Source organism: Saimiri boliviensis, chromosome 17 (assembly GCF_048565385.1).
Source record: "Saimiri boliviensis isolate mSaiBol1 chromosome 17, mSaiBol1.pri, whole genome shotgun sequence".
Lineage (NCBI taxonomy): Eukaryota > Metazoa > Chordata > Mammalia > Primates > Cebidae > Saimiri > Saimiri boliviensis.
This window is the reverse complement of record NC_133465.1, coordinates 23,006,021-23,033,987: the sequence shown is the minus strand read 5'-3', so window position 1 is coordinate 23,033,987 and position 27,967 is coordinate 23,006,021. Positions and strand designations below refer to the sequence as shown.

Genomic DNA, 27,967 nt, shown 5'->3' with positions numbered 1-27,967 from the left:
CCTGAATATGTTCTCTTATCTAAACCTCATAACCACTTGTGAGGCAAGACTGTCATTACACCCACTCTGTATTTAAGGAAACTGAGGCTGAGAGTTAAATATCTAGATGAAGAGGCAAGGCAAACCTGGGTCAGCCTCCAGGGTCCAAGCTGTGAGCCTCCACGCTAGCAGTGCTTGGGGGTGTTGTTTAAATCAGCTGGTTGATATGACAGAACAGGATGCTGAGTGTCCACATCCCACCCATCTTCCCTAAAGCTTTTCCGAAGCCCCTCAGTCAGAATTCCCATGGCACTTGAGTTGATTTTGCTAGGCATCATATCCTGTTTTACAAGAACAGCTACGACTGATCTTTCCTCTAAACGGTACACCTTGCAGGCAGAAGCCATGTTTACACACACCAGAGTTGTGCACCCACCAGATTTCATCCAATCTAAAAGGACATCCACTGTAAGGTCCACATGATTTTGTGTTCCACTAAGAAATTAAAACTGCTGCCAATTACAAATTACGGTGTGCTATTGCTTACGAGATGCGTCCCAATTTCAGAGTTGTTAAATGAGATGGGGAAAGTGTCTTAGAGGCAATGAAATACAGTAGTAGACACTCAGTAATTATTTGTACTTAGTAATTATTTCTTGGGGTAATGGAAAGAACACTGAATTTGAAATCTCAAGACTCAGGCTTGTGTCTTAACCAGCTGGCTAAAAGGAGTATTTCATTTTCTCCTCTGCACAGTGGGGAAATCACTCTTCTCTTCCTCAAGAACCAGAAGAGTTCAAGAAAGTGCTTTGTAAGGCCAGGCATGGTGGCTCACGCCTGGAATCCCAGCACTTTGGGAGGCCAAGGTAGGTGGATCACCTGAGGTCAGGAGTTCAAGACCAGCCTGGTCAATGTGGTAAAACCCTGTCTCTACCAAAAATACAAAAATTAGCAAGCATGGTGGCCTATGCCTGTAATCCCAGCTACTCAGGAGGCTGAGGCAGGAGAATTACTTGATCCCAGGAGGCGGAGGTTGCAGTGATCCGAGATCATGCCACTGCACTCCAGCCTGGGTAACAGAGCGAGACTCTGTCAAAAAAAAAAAAAAAAAAAGAGTCAGGGGTGGTAGCTCACACCTGTAATCCCAGCACACTTTGAGAGGCTGAGACAGGCAGATCACAAGATCAGGAGATCAAGACCATCCTGGCTAACAGGGTAAAACCCTATCTCTACTAAAAATACAAAAATTAGCCGGGCGTGGTGGCCCGTGCCTATAATCCCAGCTACTCAGGAGGCTGAGGCAGAAGAATTGTCTGAACCCAGGAGGCAGAGGTTGCAGTGAGCGGAGATCGTGTCACTGCACTCCAGCCAGGGTGACAGAGCGAGACTCCCATCTCAAAAAAAAGTGCTTTGTAAACAGTCAAGCACTGTACCAACCTCAAGTACAAACAGGATCAGGATGACGCATGGACGACAGGCACCCTCTGTGCTTGTGAGTGAAGCCTGGTGACCCTGCGGTATTTGCAGAGGCTCTGGGAGAGTGTGGCTGCCTTGGGGCACTCGGTCCCATTTTTCTGGGAAACAAAGGGGGTTCCTCCTTCCGAGCCGCCCAGAACTGGTTAAGGTACAGGGACTCTCGCAGGCAGGCTGCTCCTGGTGCATCTTCAACCTGAAACTTCCACTCTTCCCCCAGAGTGGGGCTCAGTTGAGGTCTAAGCCTCTTAGTGGGGGAACAGGATGAAAGCAGCTCTGGAAATCTCATCAGGTTCTTCGGGACCAACCTCGCCAGGTCTGTAACAGGGTGAACCGGAGGGTCAGGCATTCTAGGAGAGGCAAAGGCTTAGAGGCAGGAAAGCGGGGGTGGGGGCTGGTTTGGCACTGGTCTCCCCAGCAGCCACCACTGTGGCCCCATCTTCTCCACTGTGTCTCTCTCTGAAGAATGGGAATAAAGAGCCCCCCAGGCTTAGAGCCTGGGAGAAAAGGGAGGCGCTGGCCTCCCAGAAGCTCTCTGCTTCCCTCCAAGCTGTCCCTGGAAAATGCAAAGTGCCCAGGGCTCCACAACGTGTGAGCCCTCCTCACTGGCGCTGGCGGGCAGGCGTCTGGCTGTGTCCGAGGCACGGTGGCCCCTCCCTCACTCTGCAGTGCTCTCTGCTCCCCAGGCAAGGTTCCTCTATAAACCAGCCTCTTTCCAGCTCGCTCACACGTCCACATGGCTCCATCCCCTTCCACTAGCTCTTCTCTCTTGCCGCCCTCCACTGTTAGCGGGCTGCTTCGTGGAGAAGGGAAGCCGCAGCCATGCTGCACTGCATGCTGGGACGCTGGGCTTCCTCTCCTCCACCAAGCAAGTGTTGAGAATCAGATACTACAGAACACCCCCGCCATTCCCCTCCTCCTGCAATCCCAGCCTCAACCTGTGCCTGGAGGAGGAAACAGGCTGAAGAAGCTTCTGGGTTTGCCCATCCCAAAGGAACGCATCACAGACCAGATGTGGAACCTGCACCTTGCCCGTGGTCCCTGCTCCGAAGCTGTCCCCTGCCCGACCTCCCCTTCCATCTCCTCCACCCCTCTGGACAGAGTCCAGCATCATCTCAGGGAACCGTGACCTCAGCGCCACAGAGTTGTATAGTCAGGTTGATGATACACTTGATGACACAACAGAGAACTACCCAAAACATTCAGTCATGTTCACCCGACTAGTCCTGCCGGTAACTTGGCTAGGACCCATAGCTCACTTCACACATCTCCAAAACAAAGATTCTCTATCTGTTCTCACTGTCCAACCCCCTCCTAGGCTGTGCAGATTAGACTGAATCAAAATTTGCAACCCCGCTGCTCTCATTGTGTTTAAAATAATAATAATAAATAGGCCAGGTACAGTGGCTCACACCTGTAATCCCAACACTTTGGGAGGCCAAGGCGGGTGGATCACAAGGTCAGGACTTCCAGACCAGCCTAGCCAGCGTGGTGAAACCCCGTCTCTACTAAAAAAAAAATACAAAAAACTAGCCAGGCGTGGTGGTGCACACCTGCAATTCCAGCTACTCAGGAGGCTGAGGCAGGAGAATCGCTTGAACCTGGGAGGTAGAGGTTGCAGTGAGCTGAGATCATACCACAGCACTCCAGTCTGGGAGACAGAGTGAGACTCCACCTCAAATAATAATAATAATAATAATAATAAATAAAAATAAATTTTAAAAAATGTTAAAAATGCAACCTTGCAGAATTTCCAAAGCAAGAGGCATCATAGGCTGAGACACATGGCACATACCGACGACCCTTCCTCCCCCTCCTCTCCCTGAGCTTCGGGTCCCACACTGGTTACTGGGTACACAGTCCGCCATTCTCCTCAGGGTACACAGTCCTCCTCCACTGGGGCTCCAATTGTCCCCCAGAGAGACCAGGAGGGGTCCCGTCACCAGTAACGACCTGTGCTCCAGAGCTTGGCTGCTCCTGCACTCTCCTGCCTGGAGACCCCCAGCCTCGCACCTTCTGCTTCAGCACAAAGGAGGAAAGCAATGTGTCCCAGCCCCCAGGCCCACATCAGCACTGCTGGGAATAGCAAAAGCAGCTTCAGAGATGAGCTGAACCCGAACTGCAATGATCTGGGCCCTTCCTGTTAACAGCCTCTTCTGCCTGGGACAATGGATTACTGGCATAGCGCAGAGCCGGTGTTCATCGAACGTGCTGGACTGAGAACTGAATACATCAATATGTGTATCTTTGTGCTGCTGGGTTTCCTTGAATAATGGGCAGTGTCAGAAAAGAAGTCATGGGACGCTAGGAACTTTGGGGGCGTGTGCTTCTGATGTGTCAGAGATGCCATCTCCATAACCCCAACTCAGCCCCACCATCCCCTAAAAGACCCCAAGCTGCCCTTCCCCTCACTAGGAGGAGGAGGAAGGTAGAGCGGTACCAGCCTCACTTGCTGGGAGCTTCATTTCAGGCTGACCTGCAGAAAGAGGGGAGGTCTGCATGCTCCGTTCCTTTCCCGTCTTCCAGCTAATGATTACTTACATAAGTGCTTCGGTCCCCAGTGACTCTAACGGTTAGTCCCCAGGCTCCAACAGCCTTATTATACACGAACAACCTCGTAGGAACTGGAACGCCAAACAACAACTCTCCTCCCTATAAGCCATATGTTAATAACATCATGGCCCCACCCCCTTTGGCCAGCTGGGGCTGATGAACGGGGTGCTGGGGCAAACAGAGGCCCTCATGAAGTTGGGGGCGAGACAATAGGCTGTCCTTCCAGGGGCCACCCTGCTGTCCTGGCTAGAGGAATCATTCAGCTGCAAATACATTCACACCAACGTGGGGGTCCCACAATACCCATCCCCAAACACATATCCAAAACACTCGATGATACAACAAAGAACCACCCAAAACGTTCCCAGTCACGTTCACCAACACACACACATAAGAAACACTCACTCATGGCAAACATACACACCTAGTCCTCAGCCAGGTTTACGGGCCCAAAAGGCGAGGACCATGAACCAGCTGCACCACGCCCTCCCGCCATAAGCAGTTATAGAGTCTCCTCTGTCACCCAGGCCAGAGTTCAAGGGCATGATCTGGCTCACTGCAACCTCTGCCTCTGGAGTTCAAGCAATTCTCCTGCCTCAGCCTCCCGAGTAGCTGGGATTACAAGCAGGCAGCACCATGCCTGGCTAGTTTTTTATATTTTTAGTAAAGAATGAAGTTTCACCATGGTGGCCAGGCTGGTCTCGAACTCCTGACCTCGTGATCCACCCGCCTCAGCCTCCCAAAGTGCTGGGATTCCAGGCATGAGCCATTGCGCCTGGCCACTTCCCAGGAACTTTTGAGGGCACGCCTTCTTGCAGCATTTGGCAGCATGGAGGTCCTTGGTGACCTTGACAAGTGTAGTTTCAGGGGAACCACGGGGCCAGGTTGATCAGTCAGTGGAGACAAAAAGACCCTGTCGCCCAAGGTGTGCAGAATTCTGTAGAGCTGAGCCGGGTGGGGGGCGGAGGGGCCTGTCCCCTGGGAAGACTGAGACTCCCCGCCTCTGCTCCAGGTGAGGGCAGGCCTTTCATGCTCAAGGCTAGGTTCTGCCTCTGGTAGCAAAGACCCCGTGACTTCCTTGCCCCCTCCACGAAGGCAGCGGGCTCCTTTCCTGGGTACGCTGTTTTCCAGAGGCAGTCCCCATCCATGCTGCCTGATAGTTCCAGGAGGTGACGGTCCTGAGAGCGCGTGCCCAGCCTCACCCTTGCAGATTGAACCCAGATCACGGGTGTACCCCCTCCCTCCAGACATGGCCCGTCCTTCAGGCCTGGGAGGGCACGGCCACGATATGCAGACCCATCACTACCAGGGCCCCTGCTCACCCTTCCCTCTGACGAGCTGTGTGGCCAAAGACACAGCATGTCACTTGCCCTGTGTGGCGCTGAAAGGCTCCTGGAAGGGTGTCTGGGACTGTAAGAGGCCCGGGGCTCTCTCTAGATGGATCTGCCTTGCCGTCACCCACTTCAGCCTCATCCATCACTGGCTGTGAGATGAACGGAACCCGGATTGCCCCCTGCTGTGGGTTTAAGAGTGGACCTTCCCACATGGCTCACCAGGCCCCCTTGTGGTCAATACCAGTAGTACCAGTCGTTCCCTGGGAAGACTGAGACCTCCCTCTGCTCCAGCTGAGGGCAGGCCTTTCATGCTCAAGGCCAGGTTCTGCCCCTGGTAGCAAAGACCCCTGACTTCCTCGCCCCCTCCACGAAGGCAGTGGGCTCCTTTCCTGGGTACGCTGTTTTCCAGAGGCAGTCCCCATCCATGCTGCCTGATAGTTAAGGAGGCGATGGTCCTGAGAGCACATGCCCAGCCTCAGCCTTGTAAGTTGAGCCCAGATCACGGGTGCTGAGGCGGGAACATCACAAGGTCAGGAGTTTGAGACCAGTCCATACATGTTGAAAGCCTGTCTCTACCAAAAAGACAAAAATTTGCCAGGTGTGGTGGTGCATACCTGTAGTCCCAGCTACTCAGGAGGCTGAGGCAGGAGAATCACTTGAACCTGGGAGGCGGAAGTTACAGTGAGCCGGGTTCCCGCCACCGCACTCCAGCCTGAGCGACAGAGTGGGACTTCGTCTCAAAATGGAGAGAAAAAAAGAATGCATGCCCTTATCCTGACTGCTCAGCACCACCACCTCCGTCATCTGGGCCTTCTGGACCCTCCAGCTCTCCCGGTGTCACTGAGCCCTCCCTGCAGGCTCCTCCTCCATATGACCCTGAGGTCAGGGCTCAGCATAGTGCCTCCTCTCCTGTCTATGCCATCCTCCCAAGCTGCCCACCCACTCTCATGAATTTAACACCATCTCTTCGCTGATTCTCCACATGAATGTCCCTAACCATGACCTCTCCTTGGAGCTCCAAATGAGCATCTCCAAATGCATGTTTAATTTCTCCACTTCTCATGAGGATCTCAAACTTGGCCTGTGTTCCCTGAACCTGCCCTGCCCCCCAGACATCTCTATTTCAGAAAATGGGACTGGAAGCTACCCATTGCTCAAGCCCCATCTAGCATGACTAAACCTCAAGATACCTCCTTCTCCCTCATCCACCATGTCCAATCCATCAGCCCACCCTGCTGCCTCGACCCCCTCAGCACACCCTGCTGGTAAAAATCCACTCCCTCGCTCCAGGAAGGTCCCCAGGCCTGGCACGTCGGCCCATGTGCAGCCTCCCCTGTTACACTACTGCAGCCATGCAGGCCTCCTCTGCGCTCCGCAAACGTGCAGGCTCTTCCTGGCCTGGGCGCCTCTGCGCTTACTACACCCTATGTCCAGACACACTCCTGGCCTTCATACGGCCATTCCTGCTCCGTCTCCAGGGCTCAACTTAATGTCACCTCCTCCAGGACTCCTCCCTGGCCCCCACAGAAAGCCATTTTTCCCTGCCCTGGGCACTGATATTGGTGAATAGCACCCTTGAAACCCAGAGCATCACAACATCCTCCACCAGGACACCCATCACAAGCTCAGTCGCTGGAATGTTTTCTCATCTGCTGATCGTCTCCCTCACTGGAAGGTAAGCTCCATGAGGACAGAAATCACATCTGCCGTCTCCACTGCTATATCCTCCGGCTCTAAAGCACACCCCAATCCACAGCAGGCACTCGATAAATATTTGCAAAGTGAATGAAGGGTGTCTGCCAGCATTCCCATGTGTAAGGTGCTTCCGGGCGGGAGAGCAAACAATACTAACTCTTCCTAGAGGCATTCAGGGAAGGCTTCCTGGGGGAGGTGGCATTCAAGCTGTGTCTCAGAGTAAGGATAAGGAGGAGGAAGGGGAAGAAGCCTAAGCAATGGAAGAGGGCAAGCATGAGGCACGTGTGGGGAAAATAATCAACCTCACCTGCTCACCTGTGTTGATGTCAAATGATCCCTACCAGGAATGACTTTACCAGGAACCATCTCACCAAGTGCCCCGGGAGATGCCCCAGGCAGACATGTGTGCGCCTCCTGCAAAGAGGAGGCTGGCCTACCTTCTCTCACCCTCCTCTTAATAAATGCGGCCGCCACAGACACCTGGCTAGGCCAGTGGATTGCCAGATTCCAGCCACACCCTTCACAGTGCCTGTCCCTCCATAGGCAGACAGGAATCTGGATAAGCTTCCCCAAAGGCCCCTGCCTTTTTTTTTTTTTTTTTTTTTTTTTTTTTTTTTTAGATGGAGCCTCACTCTGTCACCCAGGCTGGAGTGCAGTGGCGCAATCATGACTCACCGCAGCCTCAAACACCTGGGCTCCAGGGATCCTCCCACCTCAGTCTCCCAAGTAGTTGGGACTACAGGTATGTACCTCCATGCACAGCTAGTTTTTGTTTTTTAGAGACAAGATCTTGCTATGTTGCCCAGGCTGGTCTCGAACTCCTGGCTTCAAACGATTCTTCTTCCCTGGCTTCCCAAAGTGCTAGGATTACAGGTGTGAGCCACTGAACCTAGACAGCTCCCTGCCCTGGAAGCTCCATCCAGCCAGTGAGTCCAGGCCAGCCCCAGGGTCCCTCGGGAGCTTACCCAGAGCGATCAGGGTGACAGTCCGCATAAAGCTGAGGCTGTAACGGCCCACCCCTCCCCATCCCTCACAACAGCTGATGACCAATTCCCAGCAGAGACCATCTGGGTCTTGGTGCAGGCCCCCACGCACATGGAGTGAGGAGAATGAGAGATTATCGGTGGGCTGGAAGGCGCTGCCGGAGCGTTTGCCCGCCAGTGATATTGAATTTTAAACATGTGTGCCTGTTTACTCGCCCAGCCGGAGCCTTCCTGACCGCCTGTAGCCAGGCAACGCTATCTGACCTGGGGGACCAGAAGGGGGACTTTTCGTTCTAGGCCAGTCACCTGGGGAAGGTTATCTACGTGCTGCTCATCTGAGCAGAATACAATGCCTCCGTCCCCTCCCGCGCCTTCCCACCCTCACCCCCAGGTGACCCCAGACCCGCAGCCTGTCAACCATGGACGGTCCAGTCCATCAGGACAAAACCCAAGGTATCCTGATCCCGGGAATGGAGGCAGTGGCGTGATTAGAACCAGACGGAGGCAGATTGCAGGATTAGGTGTCACTGGCGTGGGAGACAGCTTTGCTGTTTCCCTGCTGGCCGCATGGAGATCCAGCAGGCTGAAACGGCAGCAAGAAAGATACAGGTTAGACGGGAGGAAGCTGACGATGTGCCAGTGGAAGCAGCCAATGGCAGCTTCTTTCAAGTACAATGGGCAACTCCAAATCAGAGCCGGGCAAAGCTTAACGTGTGTCCTTTTTCTTCCCCTCTCAAGAAGTGCTGACTTTTCCACCGGGATGGGGGAACCAGCAAGCAGCTGACGGAAGGTAACAAAACCAAGGTCACGGCTCCTCTAGGCTGGTCACTGGTGTGGTGTGTCCTTTTCCCTGTGGAAATGCTTAGGGACTCCCACCTGCCCTTCAGATCCCATGGTCGTGAGATCAGGGCAAGGACATCTGAGACCGTATCATCAGTCACGGGCTCGCAAAGCAGCAAAATCAGGCAGGGGAAGAACTAGTCACAGAGCCGCAGAATCCCACAGATAGAAGACCAGCCATGCGGCGGGCCAGCCAGCGTTTCCTACAGGAAGCAGGTAGAAATGCCCATTTTACAGATGAGGACCCACGTCTGAACAAAACCCATGAAGGTGGGTCCTTGCGATAGGCCAAATAATGCCCCCAACACTCACACCCAAAGACGCCCTTGTCCCAGTCCCCCCGAACCTGGGAATATGTGAGGTTACATGGCAAGGGGGCATTCACATTGTGGCTAGAATTAAAGCTGCCAATCAGCTGCCCCTGAGATGGGAAGAGGAGCCTGGATGGTCTCAGGTCCACCCAGGGTAATCCAGAACCTGTGTAATGAGAAGGAGGCAGAAGAGGGAATCAGAGAGATGGCGGTGTGAGAAGATTTGCTCCAGTGTGGCTGGCCTTGAAAACAGGTTTGGGGCCAGAATACAGGTGGCCTTCTAGGCGCTGACAAGGCAGGAGGATAGATTGTCTCCTAGAGCCTACAGAGGGAATGCAGCCCTGGCAATATCTTTTTTTTTTTTTTTTTTTTTGAGACGGAGTCCTGCTTTGTCACCCAGGCTGGAGTGCAGTGTTGCCATCTCAGCTCACTGCAACCTCCACTTCCCCGGTTCAAGCGATTCACCTGCCTCAGCCTCCCAAGTAGCTGGAATTACAGGTGTGCACCACCATGCCCGACTAACTTTTGTATTTTTAGTAGAGACGAGGTTTCACCCTGTTGGCCAGGTTGGTCTCAAACTCCTTACCTCAAGTGATCTGCTCAGCTTGGCCTCCCAGAGTGCTGGGATTACGGGCTGAGCCACCTCGCCCAACCCCTGGCAATATCTTGATTTGACCCCAGTGAGACCCATTCCAGAACTACAAGATGACAGATTTGTGCTGTCTTAAGCCACTAAGGGTGCGGCTATTTGTGACAGCAGCCTTAAGAAACTAACAGAAACCTCCCGACAGGTTCGAGTGCGTGCTGGCTTGAGGAACTGTAACAGCCTACGCCATGCCTCTGAACTGCTGGTCTCACTGCCATCCTCAGAACTGCAAAGCTCTGTGGCACACACTTGCCGTGTGAGGCGAGCATTATTGTTGTAACTGCCTTAAAGCTCTGAGCTGCTCCTCAAGAAACCAAGTGTGCACTCGTGACCAGGCCTGGGACCCACGCAGCAAGTAGAAAGGTGGCCAAATGGGTTGCAGAGACCATGCCATGCGGAGAGGACAGGGGCACTGCCCGTGGAGATAGAGCTGTCCACGCCAAGTCAGGCTGGCTTCCTGGTTCCTGCCTTCACAAATAACACTAACCTCAGTTACTCCCTTGCTCTGCTCTGACCAGGTTTTTTGGTTTTTTTTTCCAATGAAAAATAACTTTTTTTGAGACTCCTCCCCCAGCAAAATCTGTTCCTGGCATTAAGCTCCTTCTTCCTTTGTGATTCGGTCTTTCTTGAGTGATCCCATGAATGCCTTCTTCTCCACGGTCTGGAGGCGGCACGGCCAAGCTTGGAGGTGGTGTCAGCGAACTTACCATGTCTTCTTCGGAGCCCGCCGCTGGGTCTGCACCAGCAAGGACTTGCAGAGGGTGAGTGCTCACTGCTTGGTTCCCACCACACAGCCGTTCAGCAGGACAAAGTCATTGGTCACTTCACCACAGGGGACAAAGCCACCCAGAGGGTTGATGCCCTTGTCATACAGGTCCCATTCGGTGGGGGCACTGTTCTTGATCAGCTGGCTGTCCTCAACAAGGTAGCCCCAGCCAGCCAACCTTACAGATCTTCTTGTTGATCTCAGTGCGGCGATGGTGGCCTTTCTGCCCAGTGCATGCCACAGAGAAGGCCACATGGACGGGATGCCATGCCCCAATACAGGCCACCTCGCCCAGGCCTCGGTGGGTCTTGCAGGCGGCTTCTGGGTGTGCCAACAGCTGGTGACCCCTTTGTAGCCTTTGCCTTTGGCCACACCGATGACATCAATCATCTCTTCCTGCCCAAACACTTGGTTCACAGGTACCTGCTGCTCCCGCCTCTCGCGGGCCCAGGCCAGCTTCTCAGCCACGGTGCCTCCGTTCACCTGGATCTCCACCAGGTGGGCCTCCTTCTGGTGCAGAGGAAGCAGGCGCATCTGGGCGTGGGTAGTGACGCGGTGACTCGGCAGCGCCTCTTCATGCTGCTGAAGTCCTGCTTCGGCTGCTTCTCACCAACCTCATCCTGCCACTTCTTGCAGTACCTGGTGAAGGCTTCTTAGATTCAGGCCAGTTCTGATGGAAACGCCTCTTACACTCACCGCTGATGCACTCGGTGAAGGCGGTCTTGAAGGTCTGGAGGCCTCGAGGGCTTTCCATGTAGCCCACAATGCCCACAGCCACCGTGGGTGGTGTCCCCACAATGGTCACAGCCTCCACCACCTCTTTCTTGCTCACCTTGGATCCTGGCCCGTTGACTTCCCACATGATATGGGGTCATGCCAGCCTCGTATCCCAGGAAGGCTGTGAGGTGGACCGGCTTGGAAGGGTCATCCTCGGGGAAGCTCTTCACCTTCTCACAATGCCTGCTGCTGCGTTTCCAAGGCAGGAAGCCGAGGGACCCATGTCTGGGAGCAGAGAATTTTCTGTGATGCATCTCGCCATCAAATCCCACCCGTAGATCTCTTTTTTTTTTTTTTTTTTTTTTTTTTTTTCTGACACAGAGGCTCACGCTGTTGCCCAGGCCGGAAGGCAGTGGCGCAATCTCGGCTCACTGCAACCTCTGCCTCCCGAGTTCAAGCGATTCCCCTGCCCAGCCTTCCAAGTAGCTGGGATTACAGGCACCCACCACCAAATCCAGCTAATTTTTGTGTTGTTAGTAGAGACGGGGTTTCACATGTTGGCCAGGCTGGTCTCGAACTCCTGACGTCAAGTGATCCACCTGCCTCAGCCTCCCAAAGTGCTGGGATTATAGGCATGAGCCACCATGTCGGGCCCAAGCAGGTTTCTAACCTGGCCTGGCACCATGCTGACTGGACCCTCCCCAGGCTTTGCAGACCCACCTTCCTGCTCCCCAGATCTGACCAGGGCTGCTGGCCTGCTTTCTGCTTTTCCATTCTTGTGTTTGAAGGACTCACTCTGAGCTCCGTGGCCTGGAAGTACCTTCCAATGAACCCCCTCCTAGAGAAACGGCAAGAAGAGCACGCTCCAAGGAATTCCTGACCTTTTCAGCTTACCCTGGCAATGGCGTGGCTCAGTGTCCCCCGCCAAATCTCGAACTGTAATCTCCACGTGTAGAGGGAGGGAGGTGATTGGATCTTGGAGGCAGTTTTCCCCATGCTGTTCTGGTGACAGTGAGTGAGTTCTCATGAGATCTGATGATTTTGTTTGGAAGCTCCTCCTTCTCTCTTCTCTCTCCTGCCACCTTGTGAAGAAGGCACTTGCTTCTCCCTCAGGATTGTAAGTTTCCCGAGGCCTCCCCAGCCGTACAGAATTGTGAGTCAATTACACCTCTTTCTTTACGAATTTCCAGTCCCTGGTATTTCTTATATTTATACTGCTGTGAAGTGTTTCTCTACAGCATGACTCATTTTACGTCACTTTCGGAGGAGGGTTTCTGTGGTTCTTGCCTCCTCATAGCCATTATACCTTCAAAGAACAGAGATCACATCTTCCCAGTTCAACTGGGCATCACCAAGCATGAGGCCAAGCAGGCATGAGCATCAGTTTCCACCTCCTGTCTCCCAGGACCCAGCTCTCCAGACCCCAGAACTGACGACTGCAAAGGGGCACTCACATACAGTTCTGAACCACAGCTGGAATCCTCAGTGGGATGAGGCCAGGGCGCCATTGGGAATCTAACCCGATTCTCAGATTTCTCCTGATCCCCATGGCATCTCTAAGGTAAGATGCCATACTAGTCCCCTCTGAGCCTGGGCCACCCACCAGGACTAGACCCTGGAGAGGAAAGACCTCTAGAAAGAGCCACAGGTCGTCTGGCGAAGGTCTCAAACCCAGATGCCTTTAGGGGCCAGGGAGGATACAGGCTCCAAGACAAAATGGGATTGGGGAGGGGACATTCCCCCCAAAGAGTATTGAAATATTTTTTTAACATCGTGTTGCCCTAACAAAACATATCTGAGGACAAACTCAGCCCACCCCACCAATGTACAATCCTTGATGAAGCAAACTCAACTCCTCCACCGGCCCCGTCTCATTCCCGCCTTCCCTCTCCACCTCCATTGCCACTGGCCTCTCTCCTCTATCTTCCACCTCCCCTCCCTCCTTCCCTCTCCTTCCCTCCCCACCTCCTACTTCCTTTCCCCCCAAATTCCTCCTCTACAGCAGATGACGCCACTCAGCCATGCACCCTCCGACTTCTGGCTCCCCGTTAGACACAACCAGCCATCATATCAACATCTGACATTTCAGAAACTTCTCCATCCTGCTGACAAATCAAATCAGCTCAGCCATGGCATTTGCCAACAAACTCTGTTCACTCCCGAGACAGGCTCTGCTTGATTCCCACACGTAACCGAGCCCCGGCTGGGAACACTCCCTCCAGGCATCTGGAGGTACAGACCCTGTTACGCAGCCTGCTGTTCTGAGGACAGCAGCTCCCCTCAAAAGGAGCACTCTCAGAGTCCCCAGACCACACCGTCCTTCCTCCAAAATCACCTGGCTCTCATAGTCAAAGCAGGGAGCCAAACTCTATGTGTAAAGTTAAAATTATCTTTTTTAATTAGTATCTCGGCCAGGCACAGTGGCTTATGCCTATAATCCCAGCATTTTGGGAGGCCGAGGTGGGCAGATGACCTGTGGTCAGGAGTTCAAGGCCAGCCTGGCCAACATGGCAAAACCCCGACTCTACTAAAAATACAAAAAATGAGCCAAGTATGGTGGTGTGTGCCTGTAATCCTAGCTGCTCAGGAGGCTGAGGCAGGAGAATTGCTTGAACCCGGGAGGTGGAGGTGGCAGTGTGCTGAGATCACTGCACTCCAGGCTGGGCAACAGAGTGAGACTCCATCTCAAAAATACATAAATAAATAAAATAAATTAATATATCTACCCCAAAGGTTTGGTTCTTTTTGTCACAATCTTTTTCCTCACTGTTAGAGAACTCTTAGAGAAATTAATCTCTTGCAGAGAGGAAACTTCAGCAATTTCTCTAAAACTTCAGCAACTCCTTCTGAGCCATTTATTTTTTTTCTCCACTAGTTAATGCCATGAAAATTGAATTTAACTCTTTTTATTACAAAGGAGCACAAACAGTGTCATCTCATTTATGTTTGCCTCTATCTGTGCGTAGGATGCCAAGATGTCTGGGTGCTTAGCAAATGGTAAGAATAGATATTTCCGGATGGTGGAATTATTATTAGGACATTACTCATTTTTTAATTTTCTCTGTACTTTACAATTGCTTTAACTTTATAATAAGCATATATCATTTTATTTAAAATTGTTTGGGTAATTTTTATTTGCTAGTGACTTGCACAAACACCAAAAAAAAGTCTTGTAAAAATTATCTAAGAAAACAGCCAGGTGTATTGGCTCACACCTATAATCCGAGTACTTGGGGAGGCTGAGGCGGGTGGATCACCTGAGGTCAGGAGTTCAAGACCAGCCTGACCAATGTGGTGAAACCCTGACTCTACTAAAAATACAAAAAATGAGTCAAGCGTGGTGGCAGGTGCCTGTAATCCCAGCCACCTGGGAGGCTGAGGCAGAAGAATCACTTGAACCCAGAAAGCAGAGGTTGCAGTGAGCGGAGATCACACCATGGCACTCCAGCCTCGGCACAGAGCAAGACTCCATCTCAAAATAAAATAAATTTTTTTAAAAAATGGGAAGACTTAACCCCGGGCAGACTTCCTCTAGAAACTGTATTCTTAGCTACAACTTTCTACTGCTTTAACTTCTTGAGAAGAACCTCAAAGGGGTCCAGGACCAGGTCAAAGGAGCTAGATGAACCTCCCCTGTGGTGGGGGCGATCACATGGCCAATCCAAAGGAAAGAAGGAATGGCTGGAGAATCAATGGAGAGGGCAAGAGGGATCCCAGAATGAGAATTCTAGGAACCCAGCCAACTGTTCCTCCCACAAAGAGAGAAGACGCACAGCTCAGCTGGCCTAGACACCTAGGTCAAAGTCGGTGGCTTGGGCTCTATCAGCAAACTTCAGGAAGCGTGGCTCCACTCTGGGGCCTCAAGCTTGGAAGGCCAGGGGCCCAAAGATATGCAGGAAGAGGCAAGGGACTCTTATGAAGCAGCTACTCTGGGTTCCCTAGAGAGAAGCCCTGACTGTGTGTTTCTCAAGGGCAACAACTGCATCTAAATCACCATCGCCACCATCACCATCATCACAGTCAATCACTGAGCACCTGTGTGTCCTGTGCTCCACTAGCGACTTTGTGGATGACCTCATGACTGTTCACACCCACTCCCCCAGGTGGCCACTATCCCTATTATACAAGTGAAGACACTGGAGGTCAGGGAGATTAAGCGACCTGTTCAAATGATTCATGCAAAGCAGCCCGCAGTGGTGGTGAAGACAGCATGGACCTCAGAGCCACACAAACCCCAGCCCAAATCCTGGCTCTGCCACTCACCCGCTACAGGACCTTCAGCAAATATCTCAACCTCTTGTGACAATTTCAATCAGAGATGCCAGAAGTAATTCATCTCAAAGGAGAACTGCACATGACTGCCAGCGGCTGCCTGCCGTGCTGTGTTGGACAGGATTCTGAGGCCGCATCTAAGCTCCTGGGAAAGAGTGCCACCATCAATTACTAATAACTACCATGGGAGCAGAACGGTGGACTGATGGCATCAATGTCATGTATTTTCCATCCCTGATGCCGAGAAACATCACGCTTGAGAGACACTGTATACAATACATGTGTGCACTACATCCCCGGCAGATTTTGACTAAGGCACCAAAGCAAATCAAAGGGGAAAGGAAAGTCATTTCAACATATAGTACTGGAACAACAGAATATCCATATGGGAATAAATGAACCTAGAGCCCAACATCACGCCATACATAATTAAATTGAATCGAGATTATCTTAGAGCTAGAACTAAAACAATAAAGCTTCTAATAGAACGTGTGGAAGAAAATCCTTGTGAGCTGGAGTAAGCAAAGACTTCTTAGGACACACAAAGCTATAGACATAAAAGGAAAAAAGTCCATAATTAGACTTAGTCAGAATTAAAACTTCTGATCATTAAAGATACTGTTAAGAAAAGAAATGGGCCAGGGGCGGTGGCTCACACCTGAAATCCCAGCACTTTGGAAGGCCGAGATGGGCGGATTGATTGAGCTCAGGAGTTCAAGAGTAGCCTGGGCAACATGGTGAAACCCTTTCTCTCTCTACAAAAAATGCAAAAATTAGTCGGGCATGGTGGCACAAGCCTGTAGTCCCAGCTACTTAAGGGGCTGAGGTGGGAGGATGGCTAGAGCCCAGGAGGTCGAGGCTGCAGTGAGCCATGTTTGTACCACTGCACTCCAACCTGGGTAACAAAGTGAGACCCTGTATCCAAAAAAAGAAGAAAAAGAAAAAAAAAAAAAAAAAAAGGAATGCTGGGCGCGGTGCCTCACGCCTGTAATCCCAGCACTTTGGGAGGCCAAGGCGGGTGGATCACCTGAGGTTGGGACTTCAAGATCAGCCTGACCAACTTGGAGAAACCCCGTCTCTACTAAAAACACAAAAACTTAGCCAAGCATGGTGGTGCATGCCTGTAATCCCAGCTCCTCGGGAGGCTGAGGCAGGAGAATTACTTGAACCCATGAGGTGGAAATTGTGGTGAGCCAAGATCACACCATTGCACTCCAGCCTGGGCAACAAGATTTTATTTTTCATCTCAAAAAGAAAATAAATGGGCCAGAAATGGTGGCTCAAGCCTGGAATCCCAACAATTGGGAGCCCAGGCAGTAGGATCACTTGAGGTCATAAGTTTGAGAACAGCCTGGGCAACACAGTGAGACCCCATCTCAATTTTTAAAAAGAAGACGAAATGAGCTTGACTAGACTATGTAAAGAATGCCTACAAGAAGATAATCCAATTTTAAAGGAGGAAGGAAGGACAAAAACTCTAATAGTCAATAAGCCTATGAAAAATGTTCAACATCATTCATTAGTCATAAGAAAATGTGGATTGAAAGCGCAATGAGATACTGTTCAAGTGGCTGAAATTTTAAAAACCAAGAACGGTAAATGTTGGTGAGGAGGTGGAGCAGCCAGAACTCAAATGACATTGTTGCTGAGGATGTAAAATGGCCTGACCACTTGGCAAACAGTGTAACAGTTTCATATAAATATAAACATTCACCAGCCCGGCATGGTGGCTCACGCCGGTAATCCTACCACTTTGGGAGGCTGAGGAGGGCAGATCCCTTGAGGGTGGGAGTCTGGCCAACACGGTGAAACCCCATCTCTACTAAAAATACAAAAAACTTAGCCAGGAGTGGTAGCGGACACCTGTAATCCCAGCTACTGGGGAAGCTGAGGCAGGAGAATCGCTTGAACCCAGGAGGGAGAGGTTGCAGTGAGCTGCGATCACCCCACTGCACTCCGGCCTGGGTGACAGAGTGAGACTCCACCACAAAAAAAAAAAATAAATAAATAACAACACTTGGCTGATTGCAGTGGCTTACGCCTACAATCCCAGCACTTTGGGAGGCCAAGTTGGGCAAATCACAAGGTCAGAAGTTCAAGACCAGCCTGGCCAACATGGAGAAACACCGTCTCTACTAAGAATACAATTTAGCCAGGCATGGTGGTACATGCCTGTAATCCCAGAGTCTGAGGCAGGACAATTGCTTGACCCCGGAGGCAGAGGTTGCAGTGAGCCGAGGTTGTACCACTGCACTCCAGCCTGGGCAACAGCAAGACTCCGTCTCAAAAAAAAAAAAAAAAATTAAGTTCCAGAACAGACAAAACTCCTTTTTTTTTTTTTTTTTTTTTTTTTTTTAAAAACTGCATTTTAGGTTTTGGGTACATGTGAAGAACATGCAAGATTGTTGCATAGGTACACACATGGCAGTGTGGTTTGCTGCCTTCCTTCCCCTCACCTGTATCTGGCATTTCTCCCCATGCTCTCTCTTCCAACCTCCCCACCCCCCCGTCCCTCCCCCATTTCCCCCCAACGGACCCCAGTGTGTAGTGCTCCCCTCCCTGTGTCCATGTGTTCTCATTGTTCAACACCCGCCTATGAGTGAGAACATGCGGTGTCTGATTTTCTGCTCTTGTCTCAGTTTGCTGAGAATGATGGTTTCCAGGTTCATCCATGTCCCTACAAAGGACATGAACTCATCGTTTTTGATGGCTGCATAATATTCCATGGCGTATATGTACCACATTTTCCCTATCCAGCCTATCATCGATGGGCATTTGGGTTGGTTCCAGGTCTTTGCTATTGTGAACAGTGCTGCAATGAACATTCAAAAATGGGCGAAGGATATGAACAGACACTTTACAAAAGAAGACATACAGGAAGCCAACAAACATGAAAAAATGCTCATCATCACTGGTCATTAGAGAAATGCAAATCAAAACCACACTGAGATACCATCTCACACCAGTTAGAATGGCGATCATTAAAAAATCTGGAGACAACAGATGCTAGAGAGGATGTGGAGAAATAGGAACACTTTTACACTGTTGGTGGGAGTGTAAATTAGTTCAACCATTGTGGAAGACAGTGTGGCGATTCCTCAATGACCTAAAAATAGAAATCCCATTTGACCCAGCAATCCCATTACTGGGTATATATCCAAAGGATTATACATCATTCTACTATAAGGACACATGCACACAAAACTCCTTTTTGAAAAAAATCAGAACACTGGTTGCTCCTCAAGGGGCAATTATGATTGACTGGGTAAGGCATGGGAACCTTCTGGGGTGGTAGAAATGTCCTGTGTCTTGATCAGGGTATGGGCCACGTGGGTGCATCCATTAGCCAAAGCACGCAATGCAATTAAGACTTAGGCATTTCCGTGTCTGAATTTTTTTAAAAATCCAGTTATACCCAGAGTAATTTTCAAGAAGCATAAACTAGTTGGCCTTAAACCGTGAACAGAGTCAGGGAGAATACGCAGGTGCTCAGGCGTGCACAGGTGAGGAGGGAGACTCATGCAGGTAGGTGCACATGCAGACATCCTCACGTTCTTTTTACTTTTTCTTTTTTTCAAATACGGTTTTTCTCTGTCACCCAGGCTCGAGTGCAGTGGCGCCATCGTAACCAACCGCCAGCTCAACCTCCTGGGCTCAACTGATCTTTCCACCTTGGCCTCCTGGGTAGCTGGGACTAGAGGCATGAGCCACCAGGCCCAGCTGATTTTTTAATTAACAGTGAGAAATGGGTCTCACTGTGCTGCCCAGGCTGGTCTCAAACTCCTGGCCTCAAGGGATTCTCCTGCCTCAGCCTCCCAAAACGCTGGGATTTCAGGCATGTGGCACTGTGCCCAGCCAACATCTCCATGTTCTTAAAGCCTCCTAGTTGGCATCCTCATCCTAAGTAGCCAAATAAGCTGTTCCTCATGCCTGCCTTAAATGAGACGTGACCTTCCCTTGGCTCCTGGATGCAATCAAGAGGACAATGGGCAGAGGCTCCTGAGGAGACCTTGCTACATCCCAGCCACGTCCAGAGCGCAAGAGAAACGTAGTCTATGTGGAGACCAGAGAAGACTCTCCCAGGACCACACAGCATCAGCAAGGGCCTCCTCCAGCAGCAGGAACACGGGGAGTAAATGTCTATCTCTCCTATCCCTGTACAGGGCTTCCTTACAGAGGGAAAAGCCAAAGCTCCTTGCTGATGTCCTTCAGCCCTTCCCACCCCAGCCCAAAAAGGCTCCTGTTAACCCTCCCACAAATGCCTCCTCCCTTCATCCATCCAAAGCCGGTGGACGTATGGGGAGTGACGCTGTCACTCAACCCTGATGGGGGGATAGTCTCCCCGCACAGCCTGACAGAAGACAGGAGGCAGGACCCAGGAGCAAACAAGAGATGTGAAATCAGGCCTGGAGAAGGGCTACAAGCTGAAGCAGAAGCCCCCCAACCCCAGGGAGAGAGGTGGGCAATCCAGGAGCCTAAAAGGGAGGCCGGGAGGGGACCCAGCCAGCTCTGCCCCGAGGGATGGAGACGGAGCAAGGAGAAGGCTCCTCTCATCTCCGTTCTCGCCCCTGGCATAGGAAGTTCGCACACCTGCCTTGTCTACCATGGAGACGAGGGGTAACGGGGGCACTCGTTGGCCGTGGAGAGCAATGAACTAAGGAGCAAGGGAGGAATACGACTCCACTCGTCCCTGAAATGAGCACTCCCAGCCTCCATTATAGTCTTCTGGAAAGGGAAAGGTCTGAGACGGGCTGCACTCAGACTTTCACAAAGAAGGGTGAAGGCAGAGCAAGGGCCACCTCACAGCTGCCCGAGCCAGCTCAGGGCCCAGGGCAGCTCCAGGGACAAGGTCAGGTCAAGTCCCAGCACAGTGAACTTCATCGAAATGCCCTGTGTACATGCCGTGAGCATCAAGAGAATCAGGAGGAACAACCCCTTGACTTCACGGGGCCTGGAAAGGTTACTGTCTATGGTCTCAGGGGATCAGCATGACCGCCATGCTCACCGCCATTAGGGCCCCTTCCGGCTGCCCGCCTCCACCTCCCCACACAGCGTTTCCCCTCCTCTCCTCCCCGCTGAGAAGCCACGTTTCACATCTGAGCCTCGTCACATGCTGAGCCATATGGTTTCTCCCGCTCAGTTAGGGGCCCCTGGAGACAGCAGGCTCTTTGAGGGTGGAGACTGTGGCCTCAAGGTGACCCCAGGGGACCCAGCACAATTCTGGGCCCACAGTCTGCCGTCCCTAAATGCCTGCTGACCCATTTGGGCATGAAAACCAGCCTCCTAAAAACACGTGGGCCTGGAAACCATCCACAGCATTCCCAGAGACAGCCGCAAGCCCCTCTCCCAGCGTACCCGGCACCAGCCAGTTTGCGCTCTGGCTGGGAACTGGGCTCTCATTCAGCCCATCTGGTCAGCATCTCTTTGGTTGCTTTTTATCAACTTCATATTAGCAAAAAAAAAAAAAAAAAAAAACCTTGAAAAACAAGCAGCAGAGAGGTGGGGGAGGGTGCGTAGAGGTCCAGTTGCAGCAGGCATGCCAATGAGGGTGGGGATCCCGGGGGAGTGCGGGGGAGACGCTGAGGTTGGAGGCCAGCTACCGCTCCAGCCAGCCCTTCCCAGTGGGAGAGCCACAAGAGGAGGGGCCATCTCGGCCCACAAGCATGAGATGAGCCAAGCACTTGACCAAAACTAGTTTGGGTCTTAGAATTTAACTTATTATGAGCACGGCATGGTGGCTGATGCCCGAAATCCCAGCACTTTGGGAGGCCGAGGCAGGTGGATCACCTGAGGTCAGGAGTTCGAGACCAGCCTGACCAACATGGTGAAATCCTGTCTCTACTAAAAGTGCAAAAATTAGCCGGGCGTGGTGGTGCGTGCTTACAGGTAATCCCAGCTGCTTGCGAGGCTGAGGCAGGAGAATTGATTGAGCCCGCAAGGCGGAGGTTGCAGTGAGCTGAGATCACACCACTGCACTCCAGCCTGGGTGACAAAGTGAGACTCTGTCTCCAAAAATAAAGATAAAAAGAATTTAACTTATGCTGTTGACTAGAGGAGGAACACAGCTATCTTCAGTGGAGCCCTGGGAGAGTCATTTCCTACCTCAGGGCTTCTGGTTTACCTAGAAAGGAAATGGATCCATCCCTAACCTTCTATGACTCCCAAGCTAATCAACCAAAGGCGTACCCCTGCCACACCCTCCCTGAGCCTGCACTGCCAAGAGAGCCAGGTGGGGCCTGCTCCCACTGCCCGAACCTTAAAGAACACACAACTGATTCACGAACCCACAGGGCCAGGGACCCTCAGAGAGAGGCCAGCCTCCACCCAGGGTGTCTCTGGCCTCAGTATGCTAGAATAACCTGGGAGGTGTCAACCAAGCAGGTCACCCTAGGACAGGGACATGGCAGGTGGAGCCCAGGTCTGCTGGGATATAAGATCCAGCCAAAACCAGAGGAGTGGAGGGTCCGAGCCCAAACAAGCTCCTCTGACCGAGAGGTCCCTTACAGTCAGCAACCATAAACAAGCCCCGGGTCCCCACCCTAAGCCAGGGCCTGGGGACCCAAAGAATAGGACACAGTCACTGTGCTCAAGGAACTCAAGGTAGGGAAACAGTTATTTGATCCCTGTCATCACTTTTGTGACGGGACACTCCTGTGGGGAGCAAGTTGGTGTAAGGGGAGGATTGTGGTTTTCAATCCTTTATGCGCGGTTAGCTGTCACACAAAGGGAAAAACATCCTAGCCATAGACAGACTCCTAACTGCGGCCACAGCCTATCTGAGCCACAGAATGAATCCAAATGACAGACACAAAGACAGCCCTTGGTCCAGGCACACCACACGCACTGACCCCCAACACCAACCACAGAAGAACCCCCACCCAGTCTGAGTCCCCAGGACAATCTCTGACCACTTCCTCTGCTCCCAGCTCTGACCCTGCGCTTGGGGTCTGGGCAGTAAAGTCACAGGCCGGGAAATTCCTGCGCTGAGCTCGAAGAGGAGGACAGAGCCCGGGGAGGAGGAGCCAGGGCATCTGCTGACTGCGGGCCGCTGAGTTTTCCCTGAGGCCCCTCCCGACAGCTGTGATAGGATGAATGCAGCCGGGTCGCGCACCCGGCGGATGCGCATACATAATTTTTTCAAAGAATATGTTAAAAATAATCCCTGCTGTGGTCCAGATTCCTGAGCACCCCTGCCCTTTCCACATGTCCCGGCACTCAGGTCCCCCCACCTCATGAGTACCGTCTCCACGGTCTGACTCTCACGGTCTCTACCCTCTGACTCTCACTATCTCCACTCACTCCTCAACATGCGCTGTCTGCTGTTCACCCCAGCCCTCCCCAGGACTGGTCTGAGTTACACCACAGCCACCGCCAGGCCTCAGGGCCCAGGGATCACTATGCACTCTGCACTGTCCCTAGCCTCTCAGCAGCCGCCCGGAGCCGCTGCCCGTCCCACCGCCCTAAAGGCTCCTCCCTCCACAGGTCTTGGCTCTGCCTCCTCCGCAGAGACCCCAGCTCCAGCCTTTACCGGGGGGTTCATTCGAGGTGCTACCCCGGGAACCTCTCTTCTCGCTCCATCCTCTCCCTGAAGAGCTCACTCATCCCAATGCTTCAATGCCCTTCTCTAGGAGAAGGGCTCCCAGATTTTTACCTCCAGCCCAGAATCTTCTTCTGAGCCTCAGTCACGTCCAGCTCAATGCTTAGAACTGACCCCTCGACAAGACACGGTGGCTCAAGCCTGACCTCCCAGCACTTTGGGAGGTCAAGGTAGGAGGATGGCTTGAACCCAAGAGTCTGAGACCAGCCTGGGCAACACAGCGAGACCTCATCTATACAGAAAATTTTTTCATTAGCTGGGCTTAGTGGTATGTGCCTACATTCCCAGCTACTCGGGAGGCTAGATGGGAGGATCCCTTGAGCCCAGGAGTTGGAGGTTGCAGTGACCCAGGAATGAGCCACTATACTCCAGCCTGAATGACAGACCATGACTCTGTCCCTAAAAACATATATATTTTTTTTAATTTTAAAAAAGAAGAACTGAATCCTCAGCCTCCCTCCTGCACCACCCCTCATCTCAGAGAATGGCTGTACCATCTATCTGGTGGCCTCAAACCTGGGAGACATTCTCACCGCCTCCTTCTCCCCAAATCCTCCTATCTCAACAGTTTACCACCTGCACAATCTGAGCTCCAACCACTTCCAAACAACCTCCCGCCCAGCTCTCTGTGTCAGGCTTCTGTCCTCTCCCCTGGATCCTGTAGCGGCCTCAGCTCATCACCTCTAAACTCTGTTCCCTGCCATGCATTTGCCATATGGCAGCCGGGTGATTTTTCCAAAAGTCTCACCTGAATCCTCTGGCTAACATCTTTAATGACTCCAGTGCTCTTAACCAGGAATAAACTAAAATCTTCAGCAAAATGTCCAAGTATCTGCTGGATCTGGTCCCTGCCTACATGGAGAAGTCCCAGCCTCTCCAACTCTAACTCTGGCTTCAGCAGCCATTCTGCTCTCCTTCCGGTTCCTTCTCTCTCTCGGCTGCCTGAGGGAAGGTGCAGAGGCCCACACAGTGCTTCTCAGGCTGTCGTGTGTATACCAGTCACCGAAAATGACAGTCCAATGCTGACTCTGATTCAGAGATCTGGGGGGGGATCCTGAGACACTGCAAATCTAAAGAGCTCACGAATGATGCAGGCATTGCTGGTCCCTTGGCCTCACTTTGAATAGCAAGAATCTAGAACACTCTCCTCCACTCAGACTCCACCTTAGCCTAACTAGCACCTACTTGATTTCCAGGACTCAGCTTAAATATCATTTCCTAAAAATAGCCCTACCTGCAGCTAGACGTGGCGGCTCATGCCTGTAATCCCAGCACTTCGGGAGGCCCAGGTGGGCAGATCACTTGAGGTCAGGAGTTCAAGACCAGCCTGGCCAACATATGGTGAAACCCAACCTCTACTAAAAATACAAAAATTAGTCAGGCATGATGGCGGGTGCCTGTAATCCCAGCTACTTGGGAGGCTGAGACGGGAGAATCGCTTGAACCTGGGACACAGAGGTTACAGTGAGCCAAGATTGCACCACTGCACTCTAGCCTGGGCGGCTGAGTGAGATTTCATCTCAAAAAAAAAAAAAAAAAAAAAGCGCCCTACCTGACCCTCTCTGAGACTAGGTTAGAGTCCCTCTACCTCCTAACCTTACATTCCTCCTGAGCTATGCTGTGCTTCTCCTTTAGAACATTCACCACATTTTGAAACCCTGTCTCTACTAAAAATACAAAATACTAATTGGGCATGGTGGCAGGTGCCTGTAATCCCAGCTACTTGGGAGGCTGAGGCAGGAGAATCGCTTGAACCCAGGAAGTGAAGGTTGCAGTGGGCCAAGATTGTGCCATTGCACTCCAGCCTGAGCAGCAGAGCAAGACTCCGTCTCAAAAAAAAAAAAAAAGAAAGAAAAGAAAAGAAAAAAGAACATTCATGACTTTTAACTGTCTACCCCTCATTACTTTTCAATGTTTGGCTCCCTAGCTAGACTACAAGCTCAATATCTTGTTTACTATAAGGTCCCCAGAATCCAGCACTGGGCCTGGCAGACATGGGGTGGTGGAAAGCTCTGGGTCTGGCCTGCCCAGCATCCACGTCCCCTTCTTCTCATGATAACACTTCAATCTTCCTTTAGGAGCTATCCCTCCCCAATTCCCAGTTCTTATGGTTTAGGTTGGTGGTCATGAGACCCAAGTTTGGCCAATCAGAACCTTTCATCTCTCTGGTCATGGTGACTGGTTCAGGGACAAACATGTGACCTAAGCCAGCCAATGAGCTTCTTCCCTAGGACTTTGTTAGAACTACTGGGGAAAGAAATGCTTTTGTTTGCACTGGGGTTACTTCGAAGGACAGATGCTACCACCATCCTGCTGCCACAAAGACAGAGCTTGACAAAGAATGAAACCAACAAGGAAGAGAGAAGGAATGAGACTGATTTCACAGATGCAGTCATGCCTGCCATCTATGCCTGCAATTTCAAAGGCAAAATTTTCCCTTTTAAGCCCAAGGGAGTTATTTTCTGTCACTTACAACCAGGAGTCCTAACTAATATAAAATTCAAATAAATACTGGGTGTTGAATGAATTAAATGAGTGCATGAGTGAGTAAGGTCTGCCAAGATAATTCAGGGCCTCCTCCTAGAAGACTGTCAGAGTTCTCCCTGCAAACTCCTGCCATCCATGAGGACAGAGACAAGCATCCCACAGCCACCTTTGTAGACCAAGGGGACACTTCGGAATGGTGACAGGCTTCTTAGCATTATCCTGTGCAAATGAGCCAGCTCAGCACAACCTGAGCTGGGTGCTGGAGCAGACACTAAGCTAGTGAAGGTGTTCTGGCTTCCACTGCCCCTGTCCTTGGTCAGCCCTGCACCCTGTCCTGCCCCCTGCCCACCACCGATCTCTTAACCCACCCAGGGCAGGCTCTGGCTTCCCCTCTACACACAGGCTCCTCATTGCATACCACATGGCTCTGTGCAAGATGGGCATCGAATATGGGACAACGACAGGAAGATGGGTGGGTTTTATCTGCTTCCTATGAGGTGTCATCTTGAAAAAGATTAGGTTCAGGGAAGAGGAGGGGTCATGCAGAGCAGGGAAGAGGCGATGCCTGATTATCTCCCTGTGAGCCACTCAGAGCACAGCCCCAGGACAGAAAGAAGAACTGGCCTAGATGTCCCCTCTGATGACTCGATGACTCGGGAGGCAGGTAACTTGCTCAGTGCGAGTCCTCACTCACCCCACAAAGTGTGAAGAGGAAGGGAGGGAGGGAGGAGAGCATGCCTGTCAGCCTTTGCAGGAACACTGGCTGAGCCAAAAGTCTTCCCCGAGGACCAGATCAGGCCTGTGTGGCCATCCTGCTGGGGCATCGGACTGAAAATGACAGGGGAAGGTCATGGGAGCAGAAGGGCACTGCTCCCCCGGCTCCCGTCCAGGAGTGAGAAGGTCCTGGGCCTAGTGGCCTGGACTGTGGCCTCCCCAGGAAAAAGGCTTAGGAAGGAAGTGCTGATAGGAAAATAACTACCACCCAGACCTGAACCTCCAGCCAACCCTTCCACGGGACCTGGCGTGAACGGGGCCAGCTCAGAAGGGCCAGCCAGAGGCCAGCAGACCAGCAGGCAAGTGCCCTTCAAGTCCCAGGAGGCCCACGGCCCAGCCCTGGGCAGTCCTGGGTAGCTGCCTTCTGTCCCCCAATTTCCTCCTGGCTGGACCCCTCGTTCCCAAACTCCACCAAGAGTTCTGCCGACCCCATTTCAGTCCCAGTCAATGTCCTCACTGCCCCTCGACGCAGACACCCGAGTCTCTTGTCACACTTCCCCCTGCACTGGAGCCTAACTGGACACCTCCTCCGAGGTGTCAGGACACTCCACAGTCCCCCTGCGACAGGAGCTGCTGGGCCTGGAGCCAAAGCCACAGCAAGGCCCCAAGACTTCCCCACACACTCCCCTCCCTGCCTTTCTGAATCTAAGCCTCTTACCTTCATGGTGGGAGGTGCTGTGAGAGGAGGGGACAGCGGCCGGTCTGGGAGGGTCACATCCGAGCTGTTGGCCAGATCCTGCTTCCTGTGAAGAGGCCAACCAACAGAAAACAGGTGAGTAAGGACCTGTCTGCGCCTTCCCTTCTCTCCTTCGCTGGGCTCTGGGACGCAGTTTAACATACAATGCAGGCCGGACAGGGTGGCTCACGCCTGAAATTCTAGCACTTTGGGAGGCCGAAGCAGGCAGATCACCTGAGGTCAGGAGCTCGAGAACAGCCTGGCCAACATGGTGAAACTCTGTCCCTACAAAAACTAGCCAGGCATGATGGTGTGTGCCTATAATCCCAGCTACTTGGGAGAGGTTGAGGCTGGAGAATCACTTGATCCCGGGAGGCGGCGACTGCAGCGAGCCAAGATCGTGCCATTGCACTCCAGCCTGAATGACAAGAATGAAACTCTTTTTTAAACATTTATATACAATGCAGAAACCACAGGTGGGAGCATTTTCTTTACTCCAGATGGCACCAAAATCTAAAGCAATGCTACTCTAAGTATGGTCCCTGGACCACCAACATCACCTGGGAACTCATTAGAAATGCGGATTCCCAGGTGCATGCCAGACTCTCCAGCGATAAGCACAGGAATCCGTGTGCTAATGAGCTGTACAGGTGATTCTGCTGCACAGTGAAGTCTGAAAACCATGGGGCTAAAGAGACTCAGGACTGGGGCTGGGTGGAAGAAGAGGAGGGGAGAAATAGGGATTCATTCCCCCTCGGGCCCCTCTGCACACACGCACACACACACATGCGCACACATACACACACACCCTAGCCAAAGAGCTGACCTTGGGAGACAGGCTGCCTGCCGTGCATCTGCAGGTAA

At 52.0% G+C, this 27,967-nt stretch overlaps 1 protein-coding gene and 1 pseudogene across 14 annotated transcripts in view; both read right to left on the bottom strand.

The window, feature by feature from the left end:
* Positions 1-27,967, bottom strand: part of RAP1GAP2 (RAP1 GTPase activating protein 2) — a 271,958-nt gene that overhangs the window by 98,379 nt on the left and 145,612 nt on the right. For all 14 annotated transcript variants that reach the window (XR_012514584.1, XM_010343661.3, XM_074388359.1 and 11 more), the window contains one exon: positions 27,086-27,170. Coding sequence is in view for 13 of the 14 variants with exons in the window: in XM_010343661.3 (XP_010341963.1) it covers positions 27,086-27,170 (85 nt within the window). In the remaining variant the exon portion in view is untranslated. The remainder of the gene's footprint in view (positions 1-27,085; positions 27,171-27,967) is intronic.
* LOC141581819 (large ribosomal subunit protein uL3 pseudogene) lies at positions 1,076-13,203 on the bottom strand (annotated as a pseudogene).